Source organism: Rhagoletis pomonella, unplaced genomic scaffold, assembly GCF_013731165.1.
Source record: "Rhagoletis pomonella isolate Grant_MI unplaced genomic scaffold, Rhpom_1.0 Rhpom_scaffold_00006, whole genome shotgun sequence".
In the NCBI taxonomy this organism is placed as follows: domain Eukaryota; kingdom Metazoa; phylum Arthropoda; class Insecta; order Diptera; family Tephritidae; genus Rhagoletis; species Rhagoletis pomonella.
The window spans coordinates 24,687,587-24,714,868 of record NW_023458560.1 but is presented as its reverse complement, the minus strand read 5'-3'; the positions used below and the strand labels follow the sequence as shown (position 1 = coordinate 24,714,868).

The window sequence follows — 27,282 nt, the reverse complement described above, 5'->3', positions numbered from 1 at the left end:
GGCGGGGTTGCTGTAGCCGCTACAACAACAACAACAGACTCTCCTAATAGGAATAACTGAGATCTTTTGAAAATTGACTTTTCTTCTTTTAGCAGTTTTGGTGTAATATAACGAAAATATTCTAAATTTACCAAATAACTGTTCAACATTTTACAATTATTTATTATTACTAGTAGTACAGAGTAAGACTTAAGTAGGTCTTTTCATAGTACTTAATCCATTATCTATTGTACATGGAAAGTAAAATGGCAATGACAATGACAATGACAATGATTACTTAAACCTGGATTTAAATCAAATTACAAATTATCCTAAATTAGTCTTTTCATCAAGTGTTATTGGGTGGAGAAAAAAGTCATCATTTTCTTTGCATGTTTTTCAAAGTTATTTATTTACATAAAAATTAAAGAGAAATCAATGATATATTCTCCGCTTTGCTTTAGGCCGTTTGCCATTTTTTGGCGAGTTGCATAATACGCCGTTCGTAGAAGAACATGTCTTTATTGACGAAAAACTGAAAAAGGTGGTAATTAATTGTCTCATCTGAATCTATTCCACACAAGAAGTTTTGAAGAGAGCGATACAAGTAAAGGTCTGACATCGCAAAGTCAGGCAAATATGCTGTATGTAGCAACATATCCTATCACAGCTTCAATAAGTTTTGACGGGTCGTCAAAGATGTGTGCGATAGCGCGTTGTTGTGATGGAACATAACTCCTTTGCAATTAACGTGCTGTGCGTGATTCTGGATGACATATTCATTAAAACTATTCAATTTTAAACAGTACTCAACAAATACCACACGCTTCCAATCCAACCACAACACACGTGCTAAACACGACCGTTTTCGTTCCAAATTGTTGTAAAGAATCAACTCAGATCTAGTTGTCAGTACGCGTCATCAAATTCTCGTCTACCGCGGGTTTAACTTGATCAATGTTTTTGCTGTTATAACCGCATAAAATAATCCCAAAAAGTGACAGTCCCTGGCGCAGACCCAACTGTAGTGGGAATGATCAGCCGATTTGTAACCATTAAGTTCAACAAGTTGGCCGCTTTCCTCGATCCAGGCTACTATAATATGAATATGAGCAAAAGGGAAACAGTTTTCCAAAGATCTATTGCTAAGCATATTCTGTGTAGTTTAAGGAATTTTGCTTAGTATATCTAAGCTATTCATTAAGCTTTTATTAACTCAACTATTTACTAAAAAAAATACCAAAAATAAAAAGAAAATGGCAAAAAGCTGATTTTCATTTAGTGGTTAATTTGGCGAAACCTTCAATTAAGACCGGTCCTGAAAGAATAAAATAAGATTATTGCACTTTTGATTTGTAAATTGTTCCTTTTTAGATATGATAGTGCAATTCCAAAACAAAAATTAATTTTCTTTGAGATTCTGGAGACTTTTTTAATAAAACGTCTTGCCTTGACTTTGCAATTTTTCTCTATAACCCCTACATTGTTGAATTCCCATTTACTATTTAACTACATATTAACTAATCATAACTGTGACTTGAGCTGTGATTGTAACAAAAGTTTAGTAAAAAATTTATTTAATGTTGAAATTCAACAATATTTTCAAACAAAAGGCTCTACAAACGACTGTTTCGTTGAAGAAATAACCATCGAATGCTATCTCTTTTTTTGCTTAAAATCAACATTTGCATTCATTTATATAAAGTATAGCGATTATCTGCTGGCGTGGGAGTGGCAGATAAAGAATGCTACGTTGGCAATACACACTAAAGAAAAAATTTTGTAATACGTATACATATATATGTATGTAATTAGATTTGAGTTGCACCTGTAACTTATGTAGACTTGATTGACATGAATAAAAAAAAAATCTAAAAAGGCTGATGTTGGTATTTTGTTGCAACCAATGCATTAAATTAATGGAAGTCGTTATAAAGTTGCCTCCAACGATCGTGCTTATGTTCTGAAATCTTCGCCTAATTTATAGCATACTCAATGAAAGAAAAAAAATCATCAATAATATTTACAATTATTTCTATTTTGTATGCATTTCTCTCTTTTCTTTTCAAAACCAAAAAAACCCTAAATATTATACGAAAAAAAAATCAAATCCCAGGCTTTGACTATAAAACGTGCAACGTTTTGTTAGCATTGGACCAACAATCGCCGGAAATCGCTGCTGGAGTGCATATAAATCGTGCCGATGAAGAAATCGGTGCCGGAGATCAGGTGTGAACGTGTTAACGAATAATTTTTCAATGCTGTTGCTTAAATTTTCTTTACGTTTTTTTTCTATTGTATTTTGACAAAAAAGTAGCAGTTGAACTTGATTTTTCTACATGTAAATTTTTATACGTATTTTTTGCTAAAAAAATGCAACAAAATTGTAGTGCATAGTAATTTTATGCAGCAGATGCACAACCATACACACACACACAAATTCATACATATGTACAAATAGTACGTATTTTTGTATGAATGAAATATGCTTTCTTGTTCATAACGGGGTTGGTTGTTTGACTGTAAAAACTTTTTTTCAAATGAAAATAACTTTAAACAAATTTTTAAGCTGTTCTTAGAATCTAATAGCGAACAACTGGCCTCCCTTACTATTTTTATACACGTAAATGTACACGCATCGGGAATATTTACATAGTTTAGCATTGGTGCACGGACACGGTGATTGCATTTAATTTTGTAAAGTCGTAAATTTCGCAAACCATTTAGCATTTGGTTGAACATTTTTGATTTGATATTCGATTTTCTACGTATTTGGTCAAAATTTAGCGAACATTTTCGAATCTCTGACTTCTTGTAAAGCCTCATAGCTCATTATGTGACTAAAACCATTATATGCTTTGTTTTGTTGCTTGCTTACTAACAAATGTGTTATTTATTGAATGCTTCGCTTTTTAATTGTTTTTCACGCTCTTTGCGCTTCTTTTGCATGTTTATACATAAGTACATATGTAAAATTTTACTAATGTTTAATGTTTGCAGGGCATCATGTTTGGTTATGCCACCGATGAGACCGAAGAATGCATGCCATTGACTGTTGTTTTGGCACACAAATTAAATCAGAAATTGGCAGAACTTCGTCGCTCAGGCGAATTCAGTTGGGCGCGTCCCGATTCAAAGACACAGGTGCGTATATTCTCTAGACTGTAGATATGTACATGCCTGCATTTAAAAATTGGTATCACATTGTAATTTTAATCTAATTTTTACCTTTTTGTTCGGTAGGTCACTTGCGAGTACCTTTTCAATCAGGGCGCAGCTGTGCCAAAGCGTGTACACACCATTGTCGTTTCCATGCAGCATTCGGAAAAGATTAGCTTGGAGGACTTGCGCAAAGAGGTCATGAATAAGGTCATCAAAGAAGTCATTCCAGCCAAATATTTCGATGCCAACACAATTGTGCATATAAATCCATGTGGATTGTTCGTCATTGGCGGTCCAATGGGTGATGCAGGTTTGACCGGGCGTAAAATTATCGTCGATACTTATGGCGGTTGGGGCGCCCATGGGGGTGGCGCATTTTCAGGCAAAGACTTTACTAAAGTAGACAGATCGGCTGCATATGCTGCGCGTTGGGTTGCCAAATCGCTGGTGAAGGCGGGACTTTGTAGGCGTTGCTTGGTGCAGGTCTCATATGCCATCGGCCTGGCCGAACCACTTTCCATTACAGTCTTCGATTATGGCACCTCACATAAGACACAAAAAGAATTGCTCGCAATTGTTAAGCGTAATTTCGATTTGCGGCCGGGCATGATTGTCAAGTGAGTTTAGATTGTAGTTAAATGTGCACACGCATAAGCATAATAATATATTTTTGAATTAATATTTTCGCTTTTTCTCCAAACAGAGACTTGAAACTCAGACAGCCAATCTACCAGCGCACAAGTACTTATGGACACTTTGGACGTGACGGTTTCACGTGGGAAGAAGCGAAGCCGCTGCAGATCAATTGACTAGAACCGGGTGCAGATCAGCTAACACAGCCACCGTTTGCTAAAAAGTGTAAAGTTGCGTAATTCTTAGTTGTTAATTTAATTATTTTCTGATGTGCAACGCGAAAGGGAATAATTGCAAAGTAATTACAATAGAGGATAACGAAAAAGCAACCTAGAAAAAAGGAGAATAAAAATCACGCAAGCAAAGTGATTTTGGTACAGTTTTCGTTCCTCTCATTACCAATAGTTATAATTTAGCCTTAGTTGTTTAAAAATAACAAAAAATATGAAACAAAATATTCCCACGCTCACATTATGTTCTCTTCAAACGTGTCAACTGTTTTATTGTAATTTGTCCATCAAAATTGGTACTTGATTGATGTTAGAAATTTGTTCATTTGAATTCGTGTGATACAAAACGTGGCGCGTCTGTGAGAAGTATTCAATAACATAAAAGTATGTAGTATATGTCATGCCCCTTTGTAATTTGTACTCGTACCCACAAAATAATTGTTCAAAATATTTGAAAAAAATAAGAAATGAAAAATATGCAAAATTATAAATATTCAAATGCAATAATATAACGCTAGTTATTTTTAAACGGAAGCAAAGGATCTATCAAATATATCTTTATTTATTCAAATTTAATAGTCTTAATAAAGCTTGAACGTTGAAAATTATATTGGGCCGTATACATAAAAACAAAGCAATTGCTTTTACTTAAAATTCCATACCTTTCACTTCAATTTATTTGAACAAATCGAGTAAAAGGTCTGAAATTTTAAGAAAAAGCATTTGGCATTGTCTCTGTATACTAAGTGTAACTTCACCAAATTCAAACATTAAAGCAAGAACCTAAAAGAATAGTATAAAATAAGATAACATTATGACAAGTAACCCCCAAAGAGTTATAAACGCTCAATCATTATAATTAGTACGGTACAGAGATGCATAAAGCAAATAGTAATTTACATAAAAATCAATGAAACAATAAAATTGCGCACGATAGTGTATGAAAAAACAAACATTGTTATTTTGATTTTTTTTATCGTTATTCTTACTCTAGGTCTAGGATGAGCTGTGTGAAATTTTTTTAGACATATCGTTTAATCACGCATGATATGAGATCAGAGCGGCTTAGTTCCTGTGTGGCTTCTTCAAAAGATTTTAATAGCTCAACACAAGATTCCATGATTTTTAATTCCCCTTGCAAAATTCGTTCCATGTCATTGTCGTTAATGTAAAGATAACTCATATTTTACCTTCAAAATTATCAAAAGAGGCTCTTTTAATACTGATTAATGAATTCACTGGATTGGTAACGTTTTACAGAAGTGGCGTGATTCTGGAAACAACTGGAGTGACTTGGTTATTATATGTGATAATGCGCCTTGTCATTCCAGAATTGAATCTGGCGTGCAAGAGCATTCGAATGGGCAGGCAAATGTGCTTCGTTTGGGACTATATTCGCCCATGCTGAACCCAGTAGAGACAATATGGTCTAAGATTAAGTCACTTGTTAAGTCGAATATGGGTGTCCCCAACGTCCAAGGTCCAGGATTAATTGAGCAAAGGCTACAGTATTTGGAAAGAAAAATTGATAATGCCAAAGTAGCAATATCAGGTGGAGATTGTGCTCGAGCAACACAACATTGCTTGTTGCTGTTGCTGTTGTTGTAGCGGCTACAACAACCCCGCCCAGGACGGTTGGTATCTCAGTCGTTGTCGTCAAGTTCCACTAACGGCAACCCTAGGAAGCGTGCAGCTTCTGTGGGGTTTGTCCACAGGGACAAGGCCATTAGGGTTGTCGGGTTTTCCGGGCATGCGAAGAGATGTTTCGAGTCATGTGGGCTCTCTCCGCATGCCGGACACTCATTCGGCACATCCTCATTCAACCTACTCAGGTAGGAGTTTAACCTGCTGCAGTAGCCGGAGCGAAGTTGTGCAAGTGTTGTGCGAGTCTCCCGAGGCAGATGAAGCTCCGTCTCGTCTATGTCCGGGGGTGGTATGCCTAGAACGGCATTCACAGGTCTAGAGTCTACATAACTCGAGACTGAGTCCCTGTGAATGCCGTTCAGGGCCTGTCGGTAAGCTGTCGGGTCCAGAGGTTGCTTGATGAACCCCTGGACTTCGTCTGTCAGTTCATATAGATGCCTCCTGACGTGCCTAGGCGAGGGCTCCTCTGCAAGCATCTGCCTGCTTGGGTGGCCTCTTCTGTGGCTCCCGATCAGGAACTGCTTGCAGAGCATTATATTGTGCTCCTTTACGGGGAGCATTTGCGTCTCGCCGTGTAGATGGTGTTCGGGCGACATCAGGAGGCATCCTGTCGCTGTCCTGAGTGCGGTGTTCTGTACAGTCTGTAGCTTCGTCCACTGCGTCCTACTAGTCCCTGGCGACCACACTGGCGCTGCGTAGTTCAAAACCGGCCGGCCTATTGCCTTGTATGTTGCCAGCAACGTTTCTTTGTCTTTGCCCCAAGTACTGCCGGCTAGCGACTTGAGGACCTTGTTGCGGCTCTGTACTTTATTGACAGTAGCGGTTGCGTGCGCAGAGAAGGAGAGCAGGCTGTCGAATGTTACTCCGAGTATTTTGGGGTTATTCACCGTCGCAATTGGTGTGTCATCGACGTGAATCCCCAGCGGTAGCCTGACCTCCTTCGTCCAGGTTGTGAGTAGGGGCGCGGAGGATTTCGTAGGGGAGAGGGCGAGACACTTTGCAGTGAAGAAGAGAGAAAGTTCGGAGAGATACCCGTTTACTTTCGAACACAGGTCATCAATTCCATTCCCAGTCGCCATGATCGAGCAATCGTCGGCATAAGAGACAATCGAGACTCCCTCTGGTGGTTGAGGGAGCTGGGAAATGTAAAAGTTAAACAGTAGCGGGGAAAGGACACCACCCTGTGGAACCCCCTGTTTTATTTTTCTCTGTTTACTCGTTTTGTCTCTAAACATTACCGACGATTGTCGACCACTCAGATAATTAGCCGACCACCGTTTGAGCCTCTGTGGGAGAGAGGAGGCCTCTATATCTTCTAGTAGCGTGGAATGGCAGACGGTGTCAAACGCCTTTGACAAGTCCAACGCTACCAGAATCGTTCTCTCACAGGGACGGTTTCGGTTAAGGCCACGAGTTATCTGAGTGTTTATGGCGTTAAGTGCTGTTGTTGTACTGTGCACTTTACGGAAACCATGTTGATGCTTCGCTGGGGTCAAGTGGTTTGTGAAGTACGGGAGTAGCAAGGCCTCGAGTGTCTTCGCTACCGGGGAAAGGAGTGTTATCGGACGATAAGAATCTCCTTTGTTGGGGGGTTTCCCCGGTTTGAGCAGTGGGACCACTCTCCCCACCTTCCAGATGTCTGGGATGATGAGAGTGGCCATTGACAAGTTGAGGACCTCCGTTAGGTACGCTACCCCCGCAGGACCCAAATTTTTCAGCATCAGCATGCATATTCCGTCGGGACCCATGGCTTTGGAGGCTTTCGCCTTCCCGATGGCCACCTGAACTTCACCGCAAGTGAAAGCAAGGGGGGCACAGGTTGTTGGCAGTTTGTGCAGCCTTCTGGTCACTCGACGCTTGGCTTTGTCCACCGGAGGATGCAGTATGAACTGCCGGCTAAAATAGCTCGCGCATCGTTCCGGGTCCGACGAAGCATGGTCGCCGAAGGAAATTTCGACTCTGTCGTCGTGCTTCGTCGGATTGGACAGTGACCTCACAGTTGACCAAAGCTTGCTCACACCAGAGGTGAAGTTACAGGTCTTCAGATGCTCCTCCCACTTCTTCCGCTTATGTACGTTTACTAGTTGCCGAATCTCCGCGTTGAGATCCCTGATACGGGGATCTCCGGGATCGGCCTGACGAAGGCTATCACGCTCATCGGCTAGAACAGCCGCTTCGGCAGGGAAGTTTGGACGTGGGTCCGATATACATCCTGCCGGTATGAAGCGAGCTGCAGCAGCAGTGACAGCCCTGCGGAACTTACGTTCACCGAGATGGACGTCGGTTGGTGTGGGGAGCGCTGTGAAGGTGTTTTCGGTCAATTCCGCGTAACCTTTCCAATCAGCTTTAGAAAAGTTGATATAGGTCCGGTGTTTGGCGGAGGCAAAGTCGGTTGGTTTATCTATCGAGATGACTATGGGTAGGTGGTCTGATGCTAGAGTCAGCATAGGTCGCCATGTTATGCTGTTTATCAGACCAGCGCTGACTATTGTGATGTCTGGCGAGCTACTGCAGTTACCCATAATCCTGGTGGGTGCGTCGTCGTTCATTGTGCAGAATGCCAAATCGTCTATCTGCTCAGCCAAGTCTGTTCCCCTACGATCGTTTGACAGGCTTGAGTGCCAAAGATCGTGGTGCGCATTAAAGTCACCTACTACCATACGGTTTTCACCTCTGAGGAGCGCACCTATATCAGGGTGATATCCTGCCGGGCAGCAGGTGACAGGGGGTATGTATACGTTAAATATTTCGAGCTCAACATCGCCTGACCGGATAGCAATACCCTGACATTCTAGGATGGTATCCCTGCGGTCGATGTCTGCTTCAATGAGACGATACTGCACGGTGTGGTGCGTGATGAACGCTAAACCTCCACCATTATCTCGCTCACGATCGCAACTTCGTCTCTTGGACCGCAGCTATTAATATTCCATGCCTTCCCATGAAGACAGTTATCTCCTCGATCTTGCTTTGGAGTCCGTTACAGTTAAATTGTAGCACCTTTGTGTGCCTTGGGAGACCGATTGTGATGTGTGGTGTTAAAGAGTTGTGTTGCCTGCCGGCCCCCTGCTGTACGTGCTGCAAAAGGGGGTGCTGCCTTGTGGTGGTGGTTGGCGGCGTCGCGGGGGAGGGATGCGACGGGGCAGCACAGCAGGGGCCCACATAGTCACTCGTCCAATCTCGTGTGTTGCGAAGTCCTGAGCACGCCCTAAAGTGGCACCAGCCAAGGCAAGAGTTCCACTTGACTGATGTCACGTTACGGTATATTCTGGACTGACAAACAGAGCAGAGTGTCGGAGGGACTAGGAGTTGCCGGCGGCGGTGTGTGGGTGCTATTGTGTTTGTTTGTTTGTCTATTGTTGTGTTGTGTTGTGTTGGGGTGTGGGTGTGTTGATTGCGTGCTGCCCAGGCGGGTGGTGGTTTGCCGTGGAGGCGGTCCGGTTTGCACAGCATGGGGCCACGAACGACGTGGTCCATTGCCGGTGCGTACGCAGGCCCGAGCAGTTACGGAGGTGACTCCACCCGTCACAGGCATTGCACCTGACCGAGGTGGAGTTTGTATGCAGTCGTCTCTGGCATACGCAGCAGGTGTAGATTTCTGGCCCTGGGTTTGACTCTATGCCAGCCCTGAGCAGAAGGGTGCGGAGAAGGTGTAGCCCTAGGATCGAGCAACGTTTGATGGATTTCGCCGACCTAAACGGGGTTAAATCGCCGAAACAACAGCCCTTGGTCGGGTAAAACCCGAGTTATTCCGGTACGTAGAACCGGCTGTCGTGGGAATGATTTCTAAACTGTCCTTTAAACCGGCTCTGCATTTTTCAGAGGTAGATTTTTAAATGCAAAATATGAAAAATAAAAATATCCCTTATAAAATATAATGAAAACCTTCGCCAGTTTGTTTCGCACCCCACATAAGGATTTCTAATCGGTAATCTTTATACAATCTATAAAGCACAGGGAAATTTGTGCCCAGGATCGTGTTGCACGCTGAGTTTCTAGTTCCACTGAAAGAGAATAATAAATCCCCTGCTGCACAGTGGTTCAAAACTGGAATTTATGTTCGTAGTTCACTGGAGCCTTCATTTTTCACTTAATTGGATTAAGTTTTATTTATTTTTTTATGAAAGCTTACAATATTTGCAAGAGACCAGTTGAGCTTGATTTCAGAATTTGTATTTTTTAGTGCAAAATGCAGAAAAAGTAGCAATTTTGAGAAAATGTATTCTCCTGTTCCAGTTAATAAATGTTACATAACAAAAACTAGTTGAAAACAACTGTATGGTTCTCCCAAAACAAAAAAAAAATTACACAAAAAAATAAAATTAAATTTTTAAACAAATTTTCACCATAACTACTTTTGTTTTGGTTTTTAGTAAAAATTGGTTGAAAAATTAAGGCTCCGGTGAAACATGAATATTAAATTCCAATTTTGAACCACTGTGTGCTGGCTTCGTCGTTCGGTATGAATTATGGTAAACGCATTTTGGTAGCAAAAGATGGCGAAGTCCTTGAAAAGGATTTGGCTTCATTTTTCGCTACAATATTTTATTTAAATTACGATATTCGTAAGGTACCTTTATCATACAAGTTGTATGCACATTTTCTCAAATCATTTTGGAAAAAATGTGCTTTATTTTGCGTTGGTTAATATGGTCACCGTATGTATATCTCTAAGGAAACCTTCATAAAAGTGATTTACTGTAATAATTTATTAACTAATAATTATTATATTACTTCAGTGTATTTTAAAAATATCATTTCTAAAAATATATTGTTCTTAAAACGCCTTAAAAGAAGTTTAATTTTTGTGGCACTTTCATCTTCTTTTCGGCACTATTTTAGAAGACCATTAGGCACATTTTGAAATTTTGAAATACCATCCCTGATATATACGATTTTATAGCCAATTATATTTAAATTTTGAGAGTACTCAAAACTTTTCGTTTAGTAGTTTATGATAAAATATAAAATAAATTTTGTTATTTTTAGCGAATGCACTTATCAGTTCGCCCTCGTACGTATAAGGCGCCAAGTAACTTTTGTATCGCACAGTTTAGTAGCAGCTAGCAGTGATTTGGAACGGTCACGTTTGCGGCTTGATTTGTGGTGGTGTTTCTTTGGATACTCGCTTGTGATATTATTGTTGTGATTGCCTGTTTTGATTTTCGAGATGTCGATAAATTTTGAAGATATTTTGAAAGTTATAAATCATTTTATAAATATAAAGACTGAGAGACAAATGTTTATGTCACATTATCAGGTATTGCGTGACAAACTTTTCGAAAATCTAAAAGCGCAAGATGCAGTTTTTAAAAAGCTGTTCAATGGACATGAACTGCAAGGTATGAACCTATTATTTATTTAATGACTTTGTGAATGAATTGATTATTATTTTTTTTTTGAATATTGCTACGCATACATATGTAGAGAGGTTTATGTTAACCACGTGCTAGTGCATGTGAGTTGAAAGCAGTTTTATAAACATACATTATACATACATAAGAATGTACGTATTTACATACATATTTTACTGTTACTAATCTGTTGTTGCTGGCGTGCTTTAACTATGTAGTTGTTGCATTCGGATTCCCCGAAACAGTGAATGTATGTATGTATATGCAAGTATAAAATCTGATTTATCGCAGTGTAATGAGTAAAATTTTTATGCCTGATTATTACATATGTTTGAGGTACACATACATATGTATATACGCGAAGATAAAATATACGATTATAAGAAATGTAGAATCTCGTTTAGTCAGAGCTAAAAAAACATGAACATTTTGATGAAAAAAGCAAAGAGAATGAAATCCCAAAAGGGTTATAAAAAATATTTCCTTAATTTGCCGTGCCCTGTCCGGTATCCAGCTATACATAGTTCTTAGACCTTCTCGGCTAAGATTAATGCGTCGTTCAGATGGTCTACTGAATTACTTAGGTTATTTTGAAGTTACTGCCAGCCCACTTAGGCCTGTTTTGGTACCACGCAAGATGTATACACCCGCCTCTACAAACCAACTAAGTATGTCGTTTGCCCTCACCCTCTTCGCTCAGTGTACGAAATTTCTGCGTATTACATTAGGTTTTTCATTTATTTACTTTTATTGGCTTTGCTGAATATATAACAATCAGTTTTACCCCGTATCGAATGACCAATACGTAAATTTCTTGGATATTTTCATGAAGTCTTTGGTAAGCCTAGAATGCCGTGCTGCTTTATTGGTAATTGTTGTGATCTCCAGTTTAATCATTTGTCTAGTGCAGGGCCGGCGAACCTTTACACATATACCTACGTGCCTTTATTTGCAAAGAAATATTCAACGTTTCCATGACGTGCCAATAAGAAAGCATGTCATCAGGGTTTCTTGGGGACATTAATTGATACATAAATGGAAAAATTTTTTTTTAAGAACGAATTAAGCTACTCTCAAAAGTATCTATGCACCTTACGTATTAAGTGAACTCAAGATAGCCAACGGCAGCTTCCGCAGACAGCTAATCAGCGACAATGCAAATGTCAAGTGGAATGCAAATCGTTTTTCGAGAGCCGATTCGTATCGAAAAGTACATGGCATTGCCTAAAAATTCGATTCGAATTGTGTTTTAAAATGGGAAAACGTGGCTGCACTGGATAGTTTTCGACAGTTTTCGTCGTCTACTTATTTCAGCACGACAATAGGCAATGCCAATGTTGTCGAGTCGTGCATTTTAGTCTAATTTACGACGTATGTACGCAATGAGGGTGAATATGTCTGGAATTGAGTTCGAAGTTTATAATATTCTAGTATTAGCATTTTTGGTCAAATTGGCTGATGGTCTTTGTACATAAATCGATTGATTCCCACTCTTTCCTTGTCACGACAAGTTTTTTATTCCATGTTGAATTACACTGGAACTCAATCAGCTGCACTTTTAGTTTAGCCGAGCACTGATTTAGAGTGATACGCAAATTGGAAAATCGTCAAATTTCGAGTCTTCTTAGGCACGGCGCACATTAGACCGATACGATATGCGATACGATACGTGATACGATAAGAAAGCGACATTGACATGCGCGCAGTGCACATTACAGCGGTACGACACGCGATACCATATGCGGTGTGATGGCAAACCGTGTCCACGGCCGATACGCATGCGATATTATGTCGCAGCAGTCTCGCACGGACGATATGCCGAAGGAAAAATAAATTTGTTTTCCCAAGTTATGGCAAATTTTAAATTCGTCTAGTCTTAAAGGCAACATTTCGGGCTATAAACAGAAATATCAGAAGAATCAGGTAATTTTCCCAAGATACTTAAATTTTTATGAAAAAAATTCAGGCTTTAACAATGAAAAAATTAAAAGAATAACAAATGTTTTGTAATTTTTTTCAATTTGTAGTAAAGCCTGTTCTTTTGCCAAAACATCAATGTATTACGATTAACATCGATGCATAAATAATCATGTTTTGAATGGTCAAATGGAAATGTGCAATAATTTTTTTTATGAAATAGAAGCAAGAAATAATGTTCCTCATATATAATGTGACCAACTATTTCATAGCTCAAAGAAGTACAGCTTAGGCTGGCTTAAGTTAACGCCGCGAGCCGTTTACGAAATTTCGATCCCTGAGAGCTCAGTGTTTGTTTAGAAGTGCGAGCCAAAATGCTTCCATCTTAGACGCGCGAAGGTTAGACAGTCTAAAAGAAAGTGTGGAGATGATTCCACTTCATCTTCCTCTTGGCAGCTGATACAAAAGGATCAGTCGAAATTCCTAGTCTCACCGCATGAATACCAATCGCACAGTGGCCTGTCAGAACCCCCATTATTAGCCCTTGAGAGGTAACGTGTTTAAAGTGTCCAATAAAAACATTTACTACAGCAGAGAAACGACTTCTTTTCCTTTTTTATGCCACAAAAGGACCCGGTTTCCCTTAGCCTAATAGCAGTTCGTGCTGCGACAATTCTGTCTGCAATATCCGCAGGCGCCGTGTTCAACATATGTATGTTAAGCGCCAGTGTAGAAGTGGTCCTTAATGCTCCGCTAATTCCTGTTTACCAAGTTTAGCCATCTCTAGTGAGTTCCACCAGACAAGGGCTCTTTGAAACAATATAGGCTAAAGGTGGTTTCCTAGAGCTAATGAATTAATTTTAATTTTACCGATAGCTTCCCTACAGCAGTACAAGGTAGCCGACACCTTTCCTCAATGTTAGGCTTCCACGACAGCCGCCGTTGATCGCCCACCTAGTTACCTGGTTCAGGTAACCTTGAGCCAGATCGAAAAGGGTGTATAGAAATCGTCCCTTAACCAAAAGTTCCACATCATCTACATAGGCGATCACCCGGCAGCCCACTTTTTCCAGTTCCTCTAAAAGGTCGTTTACAACCGCAATCCAGAGCAGGGGAGAAAGAACACAACCTTGCGAAGTGCTCCGATTGACTCTGCACTATGTGCAGACGCTCCCCCACTCCGCCGCGACAGTTCTGTCACGAAGTAAGCTGTAGATAAGCCTTATTAGGTTGGTTTCCACCTCCATATTATGAATATACTTGACTATTGTTTCTGGAGTGACATTGTTGAAGGCCCCCTCGATATCGAAGAAGGCCCCTACTACATAATCTTCATGCGTGAAGGCTTCCTCTGACCGCTTTACTAATGTGTGCAGGGCGGTATTCACCAACCTTTTCTTGCAATAATCATATTGACAGTCACTAGGAATCGCGTTCCTTATGTACAGGTCTATGAGTCTGTCTAGCGTTTTTAGCAAAAACGAAGAAAATGATAGGCCTAAAATCCTTAGGGGAAACATGAGATCATTTTCCGGCCTTCGGGATGAACGGAACGCTGACTACCCTCCAAGCCTTGGATGTACCCGGTCGTCACGAAGTTCGCATAAATAGGATCCAACCAATTTCACGACACCTTCAGAGCCGTTTGCAGCTACGGAGGTATGATGCCATCGGTCCTCGGCGACTTAAATTGTTTGAACGAATTTATCGCCCAGGCCATGTGACGAAGATCGGAGAAGTACAGGACCTGGGGGGAGATTCTGTTACCAGTTAGCGACAATTTTCGAATCGCTATCGCACTTTTTTACGCAAAAAATTGTCGCTAACTGGTTACAGAACCTTCAATTTTCGAATCGCTATCGCACTTTTTTACGCAAAAAATTGTCGCTAACTGGTTACAGAATCTCGCGCCTGAAAAACAAAATATCGCAAAGAAGTATATTTGACTGTACTTCGAAGTACGAAGTACAAGAGCGAAACAAGAAGTACGGTACTTCAGAAAGAAGTACGGTTAGTCACATTACTCATACACAGTATCGGCCATGGCGGACTTGTACATACTCGTACATGGCGTATGAGTAACATTTTCCATGTTAAAGTTTAATTTTTTTTCATTCGCAATGCAAACTTAAAATGAAAATATCTTTGGAAAATGACCTGCAGTGGAATTCTGACAATAGCTACGCTAAATTGATGTCGCCCAAATTCTCTAACTGAAAAGCAATGGGGCCTAAAAGTATACAACATGGAAAAATAACAGATGCAATCCGTAATCAGCCAAATCTGGCAGTAATAGAGGCATGTAACTAATGTTCCGTGTTGTAAGGCGCACCTGTTAATCTTTTGGAGATTTTTCGGCTGCTGATGTAGAAAATCGGCAAGCAGATCCTTAATCTACGACCCAAAATTAAGTTTACGTGTCTCGGCGTTTTTTGTGTAATTTTAGCGTCCCTACAGTGTGATCAATTAATTTAGCCCTACTGAAGAGTTTCGAAGACTTTTGTCACAGCATGCCAAGGTTATTTTTTCTCCAGGGAACATCGCTTTCAGACTTATTGGTCTTCATTGGGCAACTGACCTCAAATCAACAAAAAATCAGCTACCGTTCGGAGGCCACCCTAAACTTTAGGTCCCTATATTTTAATTCCTACTTATATACTTAGTGCATATTTTATAACTTTTTGTTAGTTTACAGATTAGCGTTAACTATAGAAAATTATGATTCCTATTTTTTAAGTTAAGAACTAATAATCTTCAAGAATTGGCATGCTCTCGTTCTCCAGGATGCAGTCAGCAATAGCCCGAAGTCATTGCCGTACACACATTTACAATATCTTCAGTATTATCTTCCGGACTATTTCTGACTTAATCCTGTAGTCCGAGAACAGGCTGAATAACTTTTCCACAAATTAATTCTTTTATTTCAATATTTGACTACAGGCAGTTATGGGGACAATGTCAAGGTCAACCGCGCTGATGAGTATGACTTGGTATTTTTTCTAAATTTCCCCGCCAAAGATGAAATACTAGTCACGGGGGATCCCGATTTGCCGGGCAATTTTTTCATTGACGTAAGGAATGTATTGAAAACTATAAAATCGCAAAAGCAAAATTCTCTACTCCATGAAAAACTTCGAACTTGGACGGTAAAGGATAACGATTGCGAATATTTGGATATAGAAAAATTACATGCTTGGCTGAAAAGCTGTTTCAGCAAAGCGCTATTGGCTATGAAAAATAGCGTGGAAGGTATACCGTCCAACTTGAAATTTGTGTATCAACGTTGTGGCCCCGCGCACACAATTACCGTTAGTGAACCATGCAAATTTTCGGTAGATTTTGTACCGGGCATAGTATTGGGTGCGCAACATGTCATAATGGAGAATAGCCCTCCCGAATGGCATGGCATACCAAAGCCTGTGCAGAATACCAAATCATTTCGTGCTTCGTACTATTCACTGGAAAGGGAACTGATTAAAAATAAGAACAATTTGAAAAATGCATTAAGGATATTGAAGAAGTTTCGCGATAGCCATCCGAATATGAAAAATTTGAAAAGCTACTACATTAAAACACTGTTTTTATGGAGAAATTCTCAGGTGGATAACGAATACTGGGCGCGTAGACTCTGTGATTCTATTAAAGATGTGAGTATTACTGTTATAGCACGAACATGCATAGGTGTGTCGTGTCGAAAAGTGCATTTAAATTTTAAATTTATCTCATAGATGTTTTCACTGTTGAAATGCTGCTTAGACGCAGGCTACTTGGGATTCTATTGGAATAAAAAATTAAATTTATTTAACGAATTAAATGAAGAACAACTCAATGAGATGCGGTCCTACATGAAATGTGTGTGTGATGATATATTGGTGGCACATGAAAATATGTACTTAAGCCCAGCACTGGCACTCAAAGTTATTCACATGTTTTGTAAGTATGCCAATTGTTTTGTAAGTATAATATGGGCGCATATTTAGGCATGTAATAACATTTTCATGCACATTAGGGTGCATCACCAAAAATTGCGTTTACCCTGACGGATTTCCCTCCGGCAACTATACAGCTGTTCACTTACCGCCGACCGCTTTACCGTCGTCCGCTGTAACTCTGGGTAAATTTTAGATCTTCTATCATGTGAGTTGATTTTTTGAGAAAAGATTTAGAAAAACTATTTTATTTATTAAAAAACTCGATTTTTCAAATGTGTTTAGCTCACTTAAATCTTAATATTTTACCGAAATATTTCGGCGGAAAACTTATAATATTATACATTTTATAATTCCGATAAGCGATCGTGCGTGATGCACCCTAATGTACATACATACATATATGTATGTATAGTTATACCCGAGCGCACTTGTGCACAAGGGTATTATAACTTTGTTCACATAACGGTTGTTTGTAACAGGCAAAACGAATCGATATAGATATAGACAAATGTATACATAAATGATCAGAATGAAAAGAGAAATCGATTAAGCGGTGACTGTCTGTCCGTCCGTCCGTCCGTCCGTCCGTCCGTCCGTCCGTCCGCCTGTGCACACGATAACTCGAGTAAAAATTGAGATATCTTAACGAAACTTGGTACATGGACTTCTTTTGGGCATAGGAGGGATTGTATTGAAAATGGGCGAAATCGGACAATAACCACGCCTACCTCCCATATAACGGTAATTTTCAGAAATACGAAAAGTGCGATATTTTAGTAACTACTGAAGATAATTCACTAAAAATTGATATTTACAATGAGTTTTAGACGAAAAATAAGAATATTAAAAAATTTTGGCAAATGGGCGTAGCCACGCCTACTTATGGTTACATGTGTATATCTTGGTAACCGCTGCACTAATTTCTTCCAAACTTGGCACAGTTGTTGGTCCTGCTACAACATTTGGTAATGGCCGAAAATTTTTAAAATCGGACAATAACTACGCCCACATCCCATATAACGGTAATTTAGAAAAATACGAAATCCTCGATAAATCAGTAAATATTAAAGCTACTTTATTCAAAATTGATGGTTGCAACAATTTTTTACCAAGAAATACGCTTATGATACAATTTTGGAAAATGGGCGTGGCACCGCCCACTTATGATCACATATGTATATGTATCTCGCTAACCGTTCTAGCAATTTGAACCAAACTCGGTATGGTTATTGTGCTTGCCACATAAAAGCAAAGCGTTGAGAATTATTGAAATCGGACTAAAATTACGACCGCTTTTCATATAACGGTATATTTCAGAAATGCTTGAAACTGCAATATTTCGAAATTTAAGGACGCTAATTTACTTAAAATTTATACACCCCGGCTTATCGTGTAGCGGTAGCTTTCGGAAAGGTGGAAAACATATATTTAATAATTGCGCCGGGTATTTAATGTTCGGCTCCGCCCGAACTTAGACTTTCTTGCTTGTTTTTAATTTAAAATTTTCTTTACCATCTAGTGAGCAAAGACGAACGTCTGCAGTGTCTTCCTCTAATTGCTCGCCACGTTAAAACGAAGCGATATCGTCTTGTGACTGCTGGGACGCGTCATAGAATACATCATTTTGACTCACCCGAATCAGCTACATCGCCTCCAGCAAGAACTTTATTCGGCGCCCCAAAGATTTTTAACCCAATTAAAATCACGATACCTTATCCCAAACAGCCTTTGGCTTGCGAATTGGAGTATTCTCCTAGTTATGATTCCGATGGTGGGGAACCTTTCTTAGGGGATTTATCGCAGGACTATTTAAAAGATTTATATGAAGTTTTTGCATGGGAACAGTCGATCTCAAACAGCGCGGAGAGCCACACATACTCTTAACTATGTTAAAAAGAATCAGTGCAGCGCCTTCGTCTTGAACTCTTGAATCGAGCGGACGTTGGGCTTACAAACAGTGCGGAGATCTTTTGCGAATTAAAATATTAAGCGTTTGCTTATAAATTCAATTGGCCAATTTCGATTGCTTTCAATTCTTGAGCATATTCAAGTGGTACGAGCGTAGCTGGAGTATTTGGTTGGTGTTTGATTGGAGAAGTGGCTGTATGGTTTAGCAGCGGTAGAAGCAAACCATGGTTAAAAAAAAGGAAAAATTAATTTATACCGTATTTAAGTAAAGTCAGTGATTAAATTCAATAAGTGTACGGAGTGTATACATATATTCTGGAGGTGGAAGAGTAAAATCTGCACTTGCAGGAAGGAGATTGGTGGTTTGAAGTTTTGGAGGTAAGTCTCTGACAGTGGAAAATTTTATAGGTTAGGGTACGGTAGCAGCTGTTTAAGATGGCGGACGCTACGGCGTCTGTTGATGGCGTGGGCACGCTTTGCATTCCGATGCAAGGAATATTGGTTCCTAAAGGAACATTGAATGTTAATTTAACGAATGGTGGTGCTAGGTGATAGGATCACATTCGATATGATAAAAATGTTACCCAGGGAGACCAAGAATTCTCTTTTGAAAGATTTGGAAAGAAGTTTTAATAGTACTATAGTGAGAGATGAATGGAGGGAGATTTAGGTAGTCCCATTACCAAAGGCCAACCAATCGTTAGATGATTTCAAAAATTTTAGACCTATATCGCTTATATTGGTTATTGCCAAATGTTTGAATATGATGGTAAAAGAGGAGCTAAGTGAGTGGACGGAAACTAATGAAATTCTGCCGAAAAGTTTATTTGCGTACAGAAAGGGGAGATCGGCATCTAGATGCTTAAATGAAGTTATTCATTTAATTGCTAGTTTGAAATATAGGAAGAAGAAAGCCTTTCTCTGAGTCTTGGATATAGCAGACGCCTACAGTTGTGTGAACATTGGTAAAATGAGAGTTATCATGTTGGAAACTGGAATTAATCCAAAAATATATAATTGGATGCATAGTTTTTTTTCTCGAAATATGGCTAATAATGGACGATGAAAGGGTTGAAGTCAACAATGGTTTGCCTCAGGTCAGTTGTCTGTCGAAATTCCTGTTTCACTTGTATACAAGAAAACTTCATAATATTGGAAATGATAACACACGTGTATTCAATTTTCGGATGACTTTGTGATATTGAGCTTTGGAAAGGATGAGGAAACCATTATTGAGGAGCTAATCTTTATCTCTAATGTTTTAACAGATTTTCAGAATAATTGTGGCGAGTTGGGTCTCGAGATAAATGAAAGAAAATCTAAATTCATGTGTGTTACGTCCAATAGAGGCAAATCTTTCAATCTCACAGTAGGTGGTAAAATTGTCGAGCAGCTGAACAGTTTGAAGTGGTTGGGTAGGACGATAAGTGCGAATGGTACGGTAGGTGAGCATGTTAAATTATGTAGGAACGAAGCTAGATCTGGGATTATTTTGATTAAAAAGCTTACCAGCATAAAAGAGGGTATTTCTCCAAGAGTGGCCCTAATTTTTACAAATCCTTTGTCAGGTCAAAAGTTGAGTATGGCTTAACGACTTTGGCAAATACACCAAAGGGAATGAATAGGAGGTTGCAAGTTATTACTAATGAAACTTTTAGAAGATGCTTAAGAGTCCCACCTAGCACAGCAATTCACACGAGATATGCGCTGTCAGGAAAGTTGCCCCATTTAGTAGAGCGGCATGGTTGGCTGCAAAAGAACTGGCCAAACATGGTTGGAAAATACAGAACATAGAACATTATTAGGCGGGTCTCAGGCTGGTAAATCAAGTTACCGTTACGTATATAATATGTTTAAGCATATTTTTGACAGAATAAATGTTACTGTTCAGTTTGAAAGGTTTTCTTGTCTAAAGCTAGAATTGTCGGGCTTGGGGTATCGAAAAATGACGTTAACTTGGAAATGTTGAGAATAAGGTATAGAGAAAAACTGGCGAGAGTAAAGCAAGAAGGGTTTTATGTAATGGCTACAGATGCATCAGTAGTTGGTGCCAAAGTTGGATGTGCGGTTTATGATTTGAGGCAGAATATGTCTTATATGTTTATGTTAAAAATGCATAATATGCCACATCTGTCAAAACTTGCCGTTCATATGCGAATGCTTTGCGTACGCACACAGTTGAGTGTGACCTAAAAAAAAGGCATATTATGCATTTTAAATTAGTTTTTATTCTATAATTCGGAAAGATATTTTAATTCATGTCTCAACTATAGCAAAAAGTTGAGTACTAACGAAGATATTGGTCAAAATAAAAAACTCACGCTCACGCTCGCATTGAACTGTATATCAGGGTTAATAACCGAAATAAATTTGCGTGCGCATGTATGGACTTTAAAAGTTTTGGTCTTAGTCGATAGGACATTTAGTTCATATACTATAGTTCATTCTAGGCTCGGCACTGCTCTCATATTTCTCTAAAAAAAACAGTAATGGTTATTTCATGAACAACAAAACTTAAATATGTCCACAATGTACCGATTAAAACCTATGCAGTTGAATGCCGTAGTCTCATGCGGGCTTTGAATTCACTTTCGTTGTAACCTTCAATGACTTCACAAAAGTTCTCACATTCGCTCCTCTCTTCCCGTTCCGATTCATCAGAGCTTGAGGAAGATTCCGAGCTGGAGCTCGAAGGTAAGCTGTTTAGCATCGCCAATACACCAGCATTCCAGGTTATGAGCTCTTCCTCATATTGTAGGAATTGGGATATCTGAAATGTTATTTTTGACTAAATACATGATAATTACAAAAAAGAGCACTTTCTTACCAAATCTAGTCGCTCGTTGTCCATTTTTGCGTTTTTATTATAAATTCTGCTCAATTTTCTGTAACTAATTGCAAAATATTCTCCTTGTATGTATACACATAAAATATTTTTTTTTTAACTTTATAAACTGTCAAATAATTCAGTGCTTCCAAGCAATTCATTAAGTGCTTCCCAACATATACCATTTGTGACAGCTCTTTTCCAGTACTTCCAATCTAATATATTTATGCCAGTTGAACGTTCGTTTCGCCACTCACTAACTGTTGGCGAATCGATGACGGCTAATATCTATTTAAATAAATGCACATATAACATAAAGGCGATTTATTTGAAGCAATTAAAAAAAAAAACAATGACAGAATTTCTGTTTGTGTATGAATTCATTTGTCACTGCTACCAAACTGTGCGGCCAAATTATCAGTGAAACAAAACAAACAGAACGGATAATAGGAGCGTTCCTTATCTCCCAGAAATAGTCAGAAAAAGTCCGAAGTAGTAATATTTAGTCCAAAAAGCGTTCCTTAACTCGGAAATTACACCATAAATGAGAGAGCAACACTCAGTGAGAGTGACTCTCTTCAGTTCGAAGTTGTCAGATTTAGTCAGAAGAATTTTTTTCTGGCAAAATCCTGAAAAGTGTCAAACTCAACTGAATTTAAATTAACGGAAATTAAAGAATACGCAAAAAGTGGGAAACAGATATTATCTCGTAAATATAATTTTTTCCCATTTAGTGAGTTAATCTCTGTAATTTCTTCATCCTCGTGCTAGTAGTATAAAGTTAGTGTTACTGAGCTCGATAACCAAAGAAAACACGACTATTGTCGCAAGTGTAAACGAAAAGAGAGTGTGGGTCGTTCATGTAACAAACTTTTGTTTGCCAAATTAAATGGCGGCTGCTTAGTTTGCTGGGAGGTGGTTATGTCGAGTTTGGCACAGGGATGCACGTTCATTATGGTTTTCATGGCTATTGCCAACACGAAATGGGAATTTCAGATGTACATAACGCGCATAATTTAAAATTTTTGTATATGACAACACCGAATTTGCTGCAGTTTGACCAAACAAAATTAGTTTGCTGTGAGAGTCGCCAAACTCGCTCTCTCCGAGTTTGCTGCAACAACAATTGCACGCAGTTTGCCAAACAAAATTTCTGCATAAAACCAACCTAAGATTATCTGCTTGATAAAGTTATCGGTTTAGATGAATACCACTAATAATTGAACCAAATCTCTATCAGGATCATATCGTTGTTGTTGAATTTGCGTACAAAATTTTAATGCGGATCCCGATTATTGCCGAGTTTGAGAGAATCCCCTAACTATTCACCAGCTTTCTTCGCAGAACTTTGTTACCGCGTCACACACACCCTAACTACTTTAAGAAGTCATTTTACATGCAGGTGTAAAGACTTCTGCAATTACTTTTGGAAATTACTTGCGCGTCCACGCCTAAATGCACTTGCAGCTGACAAAACCTAATTTTCTCTGCAACCCTGTGCTACACCTGAGTTGTACACGTCAGATGGAACAGCTGGCACAAAAGCCGATACGTCTGGAAAATTTGTTTATTGGATTTCTGGACAATCCATCAGTGATAAGTTTATTCCACGTAAACTCTCCGATAAGGAGAACATTTTATCAACGAAAATTAGTGTAATTTGTGGTATTTCCACGTTTTCACCTAAGCATGTCGTGTTTTAAAGCGGTGCTATCAATTGTATGTGTGCTTGTGCTGCTCTTTGAGAACTGTGAAGCTGTCGAAGCTTTTGAGAAATCCCCAAAGGACCAAAAGGAAAAATCAACTAAGTTGCCGCCTTGTAAATCATGCACTGTGCTTGTGGAATCATTTAAGTTGGTAAGTGCGTGCCAGTAATAACAGATTTGTGTCGTATTAATAAAAACCTTGCTTACAGGGTTTGGAAAAAACAAGTCGCGGCAAGCATGCCGGTGGTGATGCGGCTTGGGAAGAGGAAAAACTACGTTCTTATAAAACCAGTGAAGTGCGTTTGGTCGAGGTTCAAGAGCAGTTGTGTAGTGATGTTAAACGTGGGCAAGATCAGTGTCATACCATGGCCAACGATCACGAGCACCTACTAGAAGACTGGTTCTTGCACAAACAAAGCGATTCACCTGACCTACATGCTTGGTTATGTATTGACAAGCTGCAACTGTGTTGCCCTGGTGGTCACTTTGGACCCGAATGTAAGCTATGCACAGATTGCAATGGCAATGGTAAGTTGGATTTAAGGTTGTCCTATTTTTTAATACTCAAAATGTAAAGCCGATAGCGTTTAAAAGTTTTATTTGACTTAAAACCGACCACAAATATATATACCCTGTTCCCGCACTATTCCTAATTTGATTTTACGTATTTTTCTTCATCATAGGAAAATGTAAGGGTTCTGGCACTCGTAAAGGTAATGGAAAATGCGCCTGTGATGCTGGATTTACAGGTGAGAATTGTAAAAAGTGTGCTGATAACCACTATGAAGCCTACAATGATGGAAAAAAGATGCTTTGTTCTCCATGTCACAAATCTTGCGATGACAAGGGATGCACTGGCGCTGGACCAAAAGGTTAGTCCAAGTATTTTTGCATTTGTTTAATGCATCCTGAACATTACCAAAGCTTCCTACATTTAAGTGAGGTTTGTGGTTGTTGTGACAGCATAGCAGTTTTCAAGAAATCCGGTTCAACGTATCCGGAACGACGCCTATTAATGTTTATCTGTCCAAGGGTTGTCGCTCCAGCAATATTCCCCAAAATTATTTGAATAATTTTTATGCTGTTACAACAACTGAGTGAAGGTTATGTTCATTGCTGTAACTGAAATAAAGTAAACTGATGGTTTGCTTTCATGCAGTGATTAAAAATATGCCTTTTTCCTTCCTTCGTTCATCCTCCAGCTTGTCGTAACTGCAAAGATGGCTGGATTATGGGAAATGATCCAGTAGGGTGCCAGGATATAAATGAATGTTTACTTCAAAACCGCCCTTGCCGTCCAAATCAATTTTGCGTTAACGACGAGGGATCATATACGTGCTTAGAATGTGATCGTTCTTGTGAGGGTTGCGATGGTGATGGACCCGATATGTGTAGAAAGTGTGCAGCGGGTTTTGCATTAAAAGATGGAAAATGCCAAGGTGAGATAAAAAATAATTCCAATGTGTAAAGAAAAGGGTACTACTTTGAAATTTCCTCTATATACACAAGTATTGAATTCGGCATTTTAAGTAATTCATTAACTATAACAGAAATTCATACTACTTTATTTTACCACTGATGCCTTTGTGTATTCTTTTGTATTTCTTTTTCTGTGTATGTACATACTCACTGGCTCACTGCGTTATAAAATCAATATTTTAAATATCTCGTCTTAAAAAACTTCAAAACCATAGACGAATCTTCAGAGCAACGCGACCAGTTCGTAAACATAACACGTTTGCTTACCTACTTTGGCCTTTGCATTGCCACTTGTGTGATTTTCCAAAGTTCAACACACATCGCTTACATTGTGGGCGCAGCAGTAGCCATTTATATAGCAGCATCCGAATATTGGCTAAATTCGTCAGCATCGTCAGGAGCAGCTAAACCACAATTTGATACAAAGCAATTAGAAGATTTAATTATGAAATCACTTTAATAATTCAAATGAATAAAAAAGTAAAACGAATGCAATATAACTAAACATGTAATATAAGTGAAAAGTGCATGAATATATTAACTAGGAAAATTCCAATTTATTCTGTGAATAAAAGTGGTAAACGCGTAGAGAGAAAAAGAAAAAAAAATGTTTTGGAACTGTAAACTAACATCATAACAAAAGTCCTTAGGTGATGTTAAAGGAAAAATTTTAGTGTACCGTTACCGCGCTGGGGCGTATGTATGTATCAGGGATGTTGCGAATATTTGCATTCGCATTCGTTATGCGAATGATTCGCATAATTTTACATATTCGTATTCGACATTCGCATTCGACATTCGCATTCGAATAAAATCATACGAATGTTTTGCGAATGCGAATGTGTACATGGACAGAGAGTCAACTCTAATATTGTTGAAATTGCTCTAAGTCTGTCTAACGGTTAAGTAGTATATATATCAAGCAACTTTGATGGGCCTTCAACAAATACTGCTAAAAGTCTTATACGCAACCTAGAAATAATTTTAGATTCATCCAGCGAAAGCGAAGAAAAACGAGCCCATCTCGGTGAAAATCCATTCGATTGGTGGAAAACTAAACTAAAATACGACAAATTGACAGAGCTGGCCCGCAAATATTTGTGCGTTCCAACCGCCAGCGTTCCAAGTGAGCAATTGTTCAGTGCAGCCGGCCTTATATACGAGCCTCTAAGAAATCGCCTCGTGGGAGAAAAGGCAGCAAAATTACTTTTTTTGAAACATAATATTAATATTCCCCTTTTGAACTTTGACTACTAGATTAATTGATCGATTACGGATTGCAACCGAACTTCAGTTGGGTGGCCAGTGGCTGAAATGGTATTACAGATGGCAACTGGCAACTGAAAGCTGACAACTGAGTTGCTTTATTAGCAACTGCATTTTTGTGGTTGCCGCGGAAATTTTGATTGAGATAATTTATTTATTTTTTCAACTGTTTCTTCAGCTTATTTACACTCGAGTCTTAGCTGCTTCAACTTTATAGAACTTAACTATAGTTGCTATTCATAATATACATTTTCCTTTCAGTGGCGTTGCCCATCGGGAATCCAACTGCGGTTGCGTTGCCATACATAATTGACCCATAAAACAGCACTCGTTCAATGTCCTAATAATTAAAAAAATTTTTAAGTAATAAAAACGATGACTTAAGTCGATTATAGCTTTTTTAATGTTATATCTAACATTCGCATTCGCGTTCGAACATTCGCATTTGCGAATATGAAAAATATGACATTCGAAACATCCCTAGTATGTATGTACATATCTGCATACGTACATATGTACATGTATATACATAAATACCCAAAGTAAAGTTTAAAAAGCTATTGAAAAATAGATTTAAATGCTCTTTCAAACATTCAAATACAAGATAAAAGAGCCTTTTTCTTCCCTATAAAAAATCGAATGTGTCACTTAGGGCCAGTTTTTCAGTGCACGGCCGTGGTTTAAACTAAGTTGAAACGCCTGATCTGGCTGGTTTAAACTAAGATCAGCCAATCAAATTCAGCCAGCTGTTCAATTTAAACTCAGTTTAATTAATCTAAGTTTAAACTGGCATTGGAAAACTGGCCCTTAAGGCCTTTTGCAATGATGTCTACACATACAAACGATGCATAACTACTTTATATGTATAACAAATAGCAAATACTTAGAGCACGATAGTAGTTATTTATTTGCAGCTTTATTTAGAGGCTCTAATGCATAACATTTTGTAATATAAGCCCGTTTCTGCGCTAACCACGTAACTAAATTATTGAAAAATAAATAAAAATTTTTTTAATAATAAGAGTTTAAACGTTATTCTGTTTAAAACTAAAATTGTAATCTAAATTTGGTTCTCTTTAGTAATAGTAAAGTCAAAAGCATAAATTACGGTACTTCTTTGTTGTGTTTCAGTAAAAGAAATTAAATACTTTTGCCCTGATATCTTCAAAATTACTATTCTGCGACATAGGTTAACGCAGAAACGGAACGCTTTTTTGTTCTTATTTGTTTTTGATTTTCGATACA

At 38.8% G+C, this 27,282-nt stretch overlaps 3 protein-coding genes across 3 annotated transcripts in view; all 3 read left to right on the top strand.

Annotated features, from left to right (window-relative positions):
* The window catches only part of LOC118741843 (S-adenosylmethionine synthase-like), a 96,584-nt gene extending 91,627 nt beyond the window's left edge, over window positions 1-4,957 (top strand). Inside the window, exons 4-6 of the mRNA XM_036473815.1 lie at window positions 2,980-3,123; window positions 3,223-3,758; window positions 3,845-4,957. Coding sequence (XP_036329708.1) covers window positions 2,980-3,123; window positions 3,223-3,758; window positions 3,845-3,950 — 786 coding nt within the window. The 3' untranslated portion in view covers window positions 3,951-4,957. The remainder of the gene's footprint in view (window positions 1-2,979; window positions 3,124-3,222; window positions 3,759-3,844) is intronic.
* A 5,708-nt stretch (window positions 4,958-10,665) lies between these two features.
* On the top strand, window positions 10,666-19,047 carry LOC118740532. The gene is made up of 4 exons (XM_036472108.1): window positions 10,666-10,990; window positions 15,860-16,566; window positions 16,648-16,852; window positions 18,371-19,047. Exons 1-4 carry the CDS (start codon window positions 10,819-10,821, stop codon window positions 18,733-18,735), a joined length of 1,449 nt encoding a protein of 482 aa, XP_036328001.1. The 5' UTR covers window positions 10,666-10,818; the 3' UTR covers window positions 18,736-19,047.
* A 4,015-nt stretch (window positions 19,048-23,062) lies between these two features.
* Window positions 23,063-25,295, top strand: LOC118740531 (cysteine-rich with EGF-like domain protein 2). Its single transcript, XM_036472106.1, has 5 exons — window positions 23,063-23,443; window positions 23,502-23,820; window positions 23,976-24,164; window positions 24,495-24,731; window positions 24,987-25,295. Exons 1-5 carry the CDS (start codon window positions 23,276-23,278, stop codon window positions 25,229-25,231), a joined length of 1,158 nt encoding a protein of 385 aa, XP_036327999.1. The 5' UTR covers window positions 23,063-23,275; the 3' UTR covers window positions 25,232-25,295.
* Window positions 25,296-27,282: the final 1,987 nt, after the last annotated feature.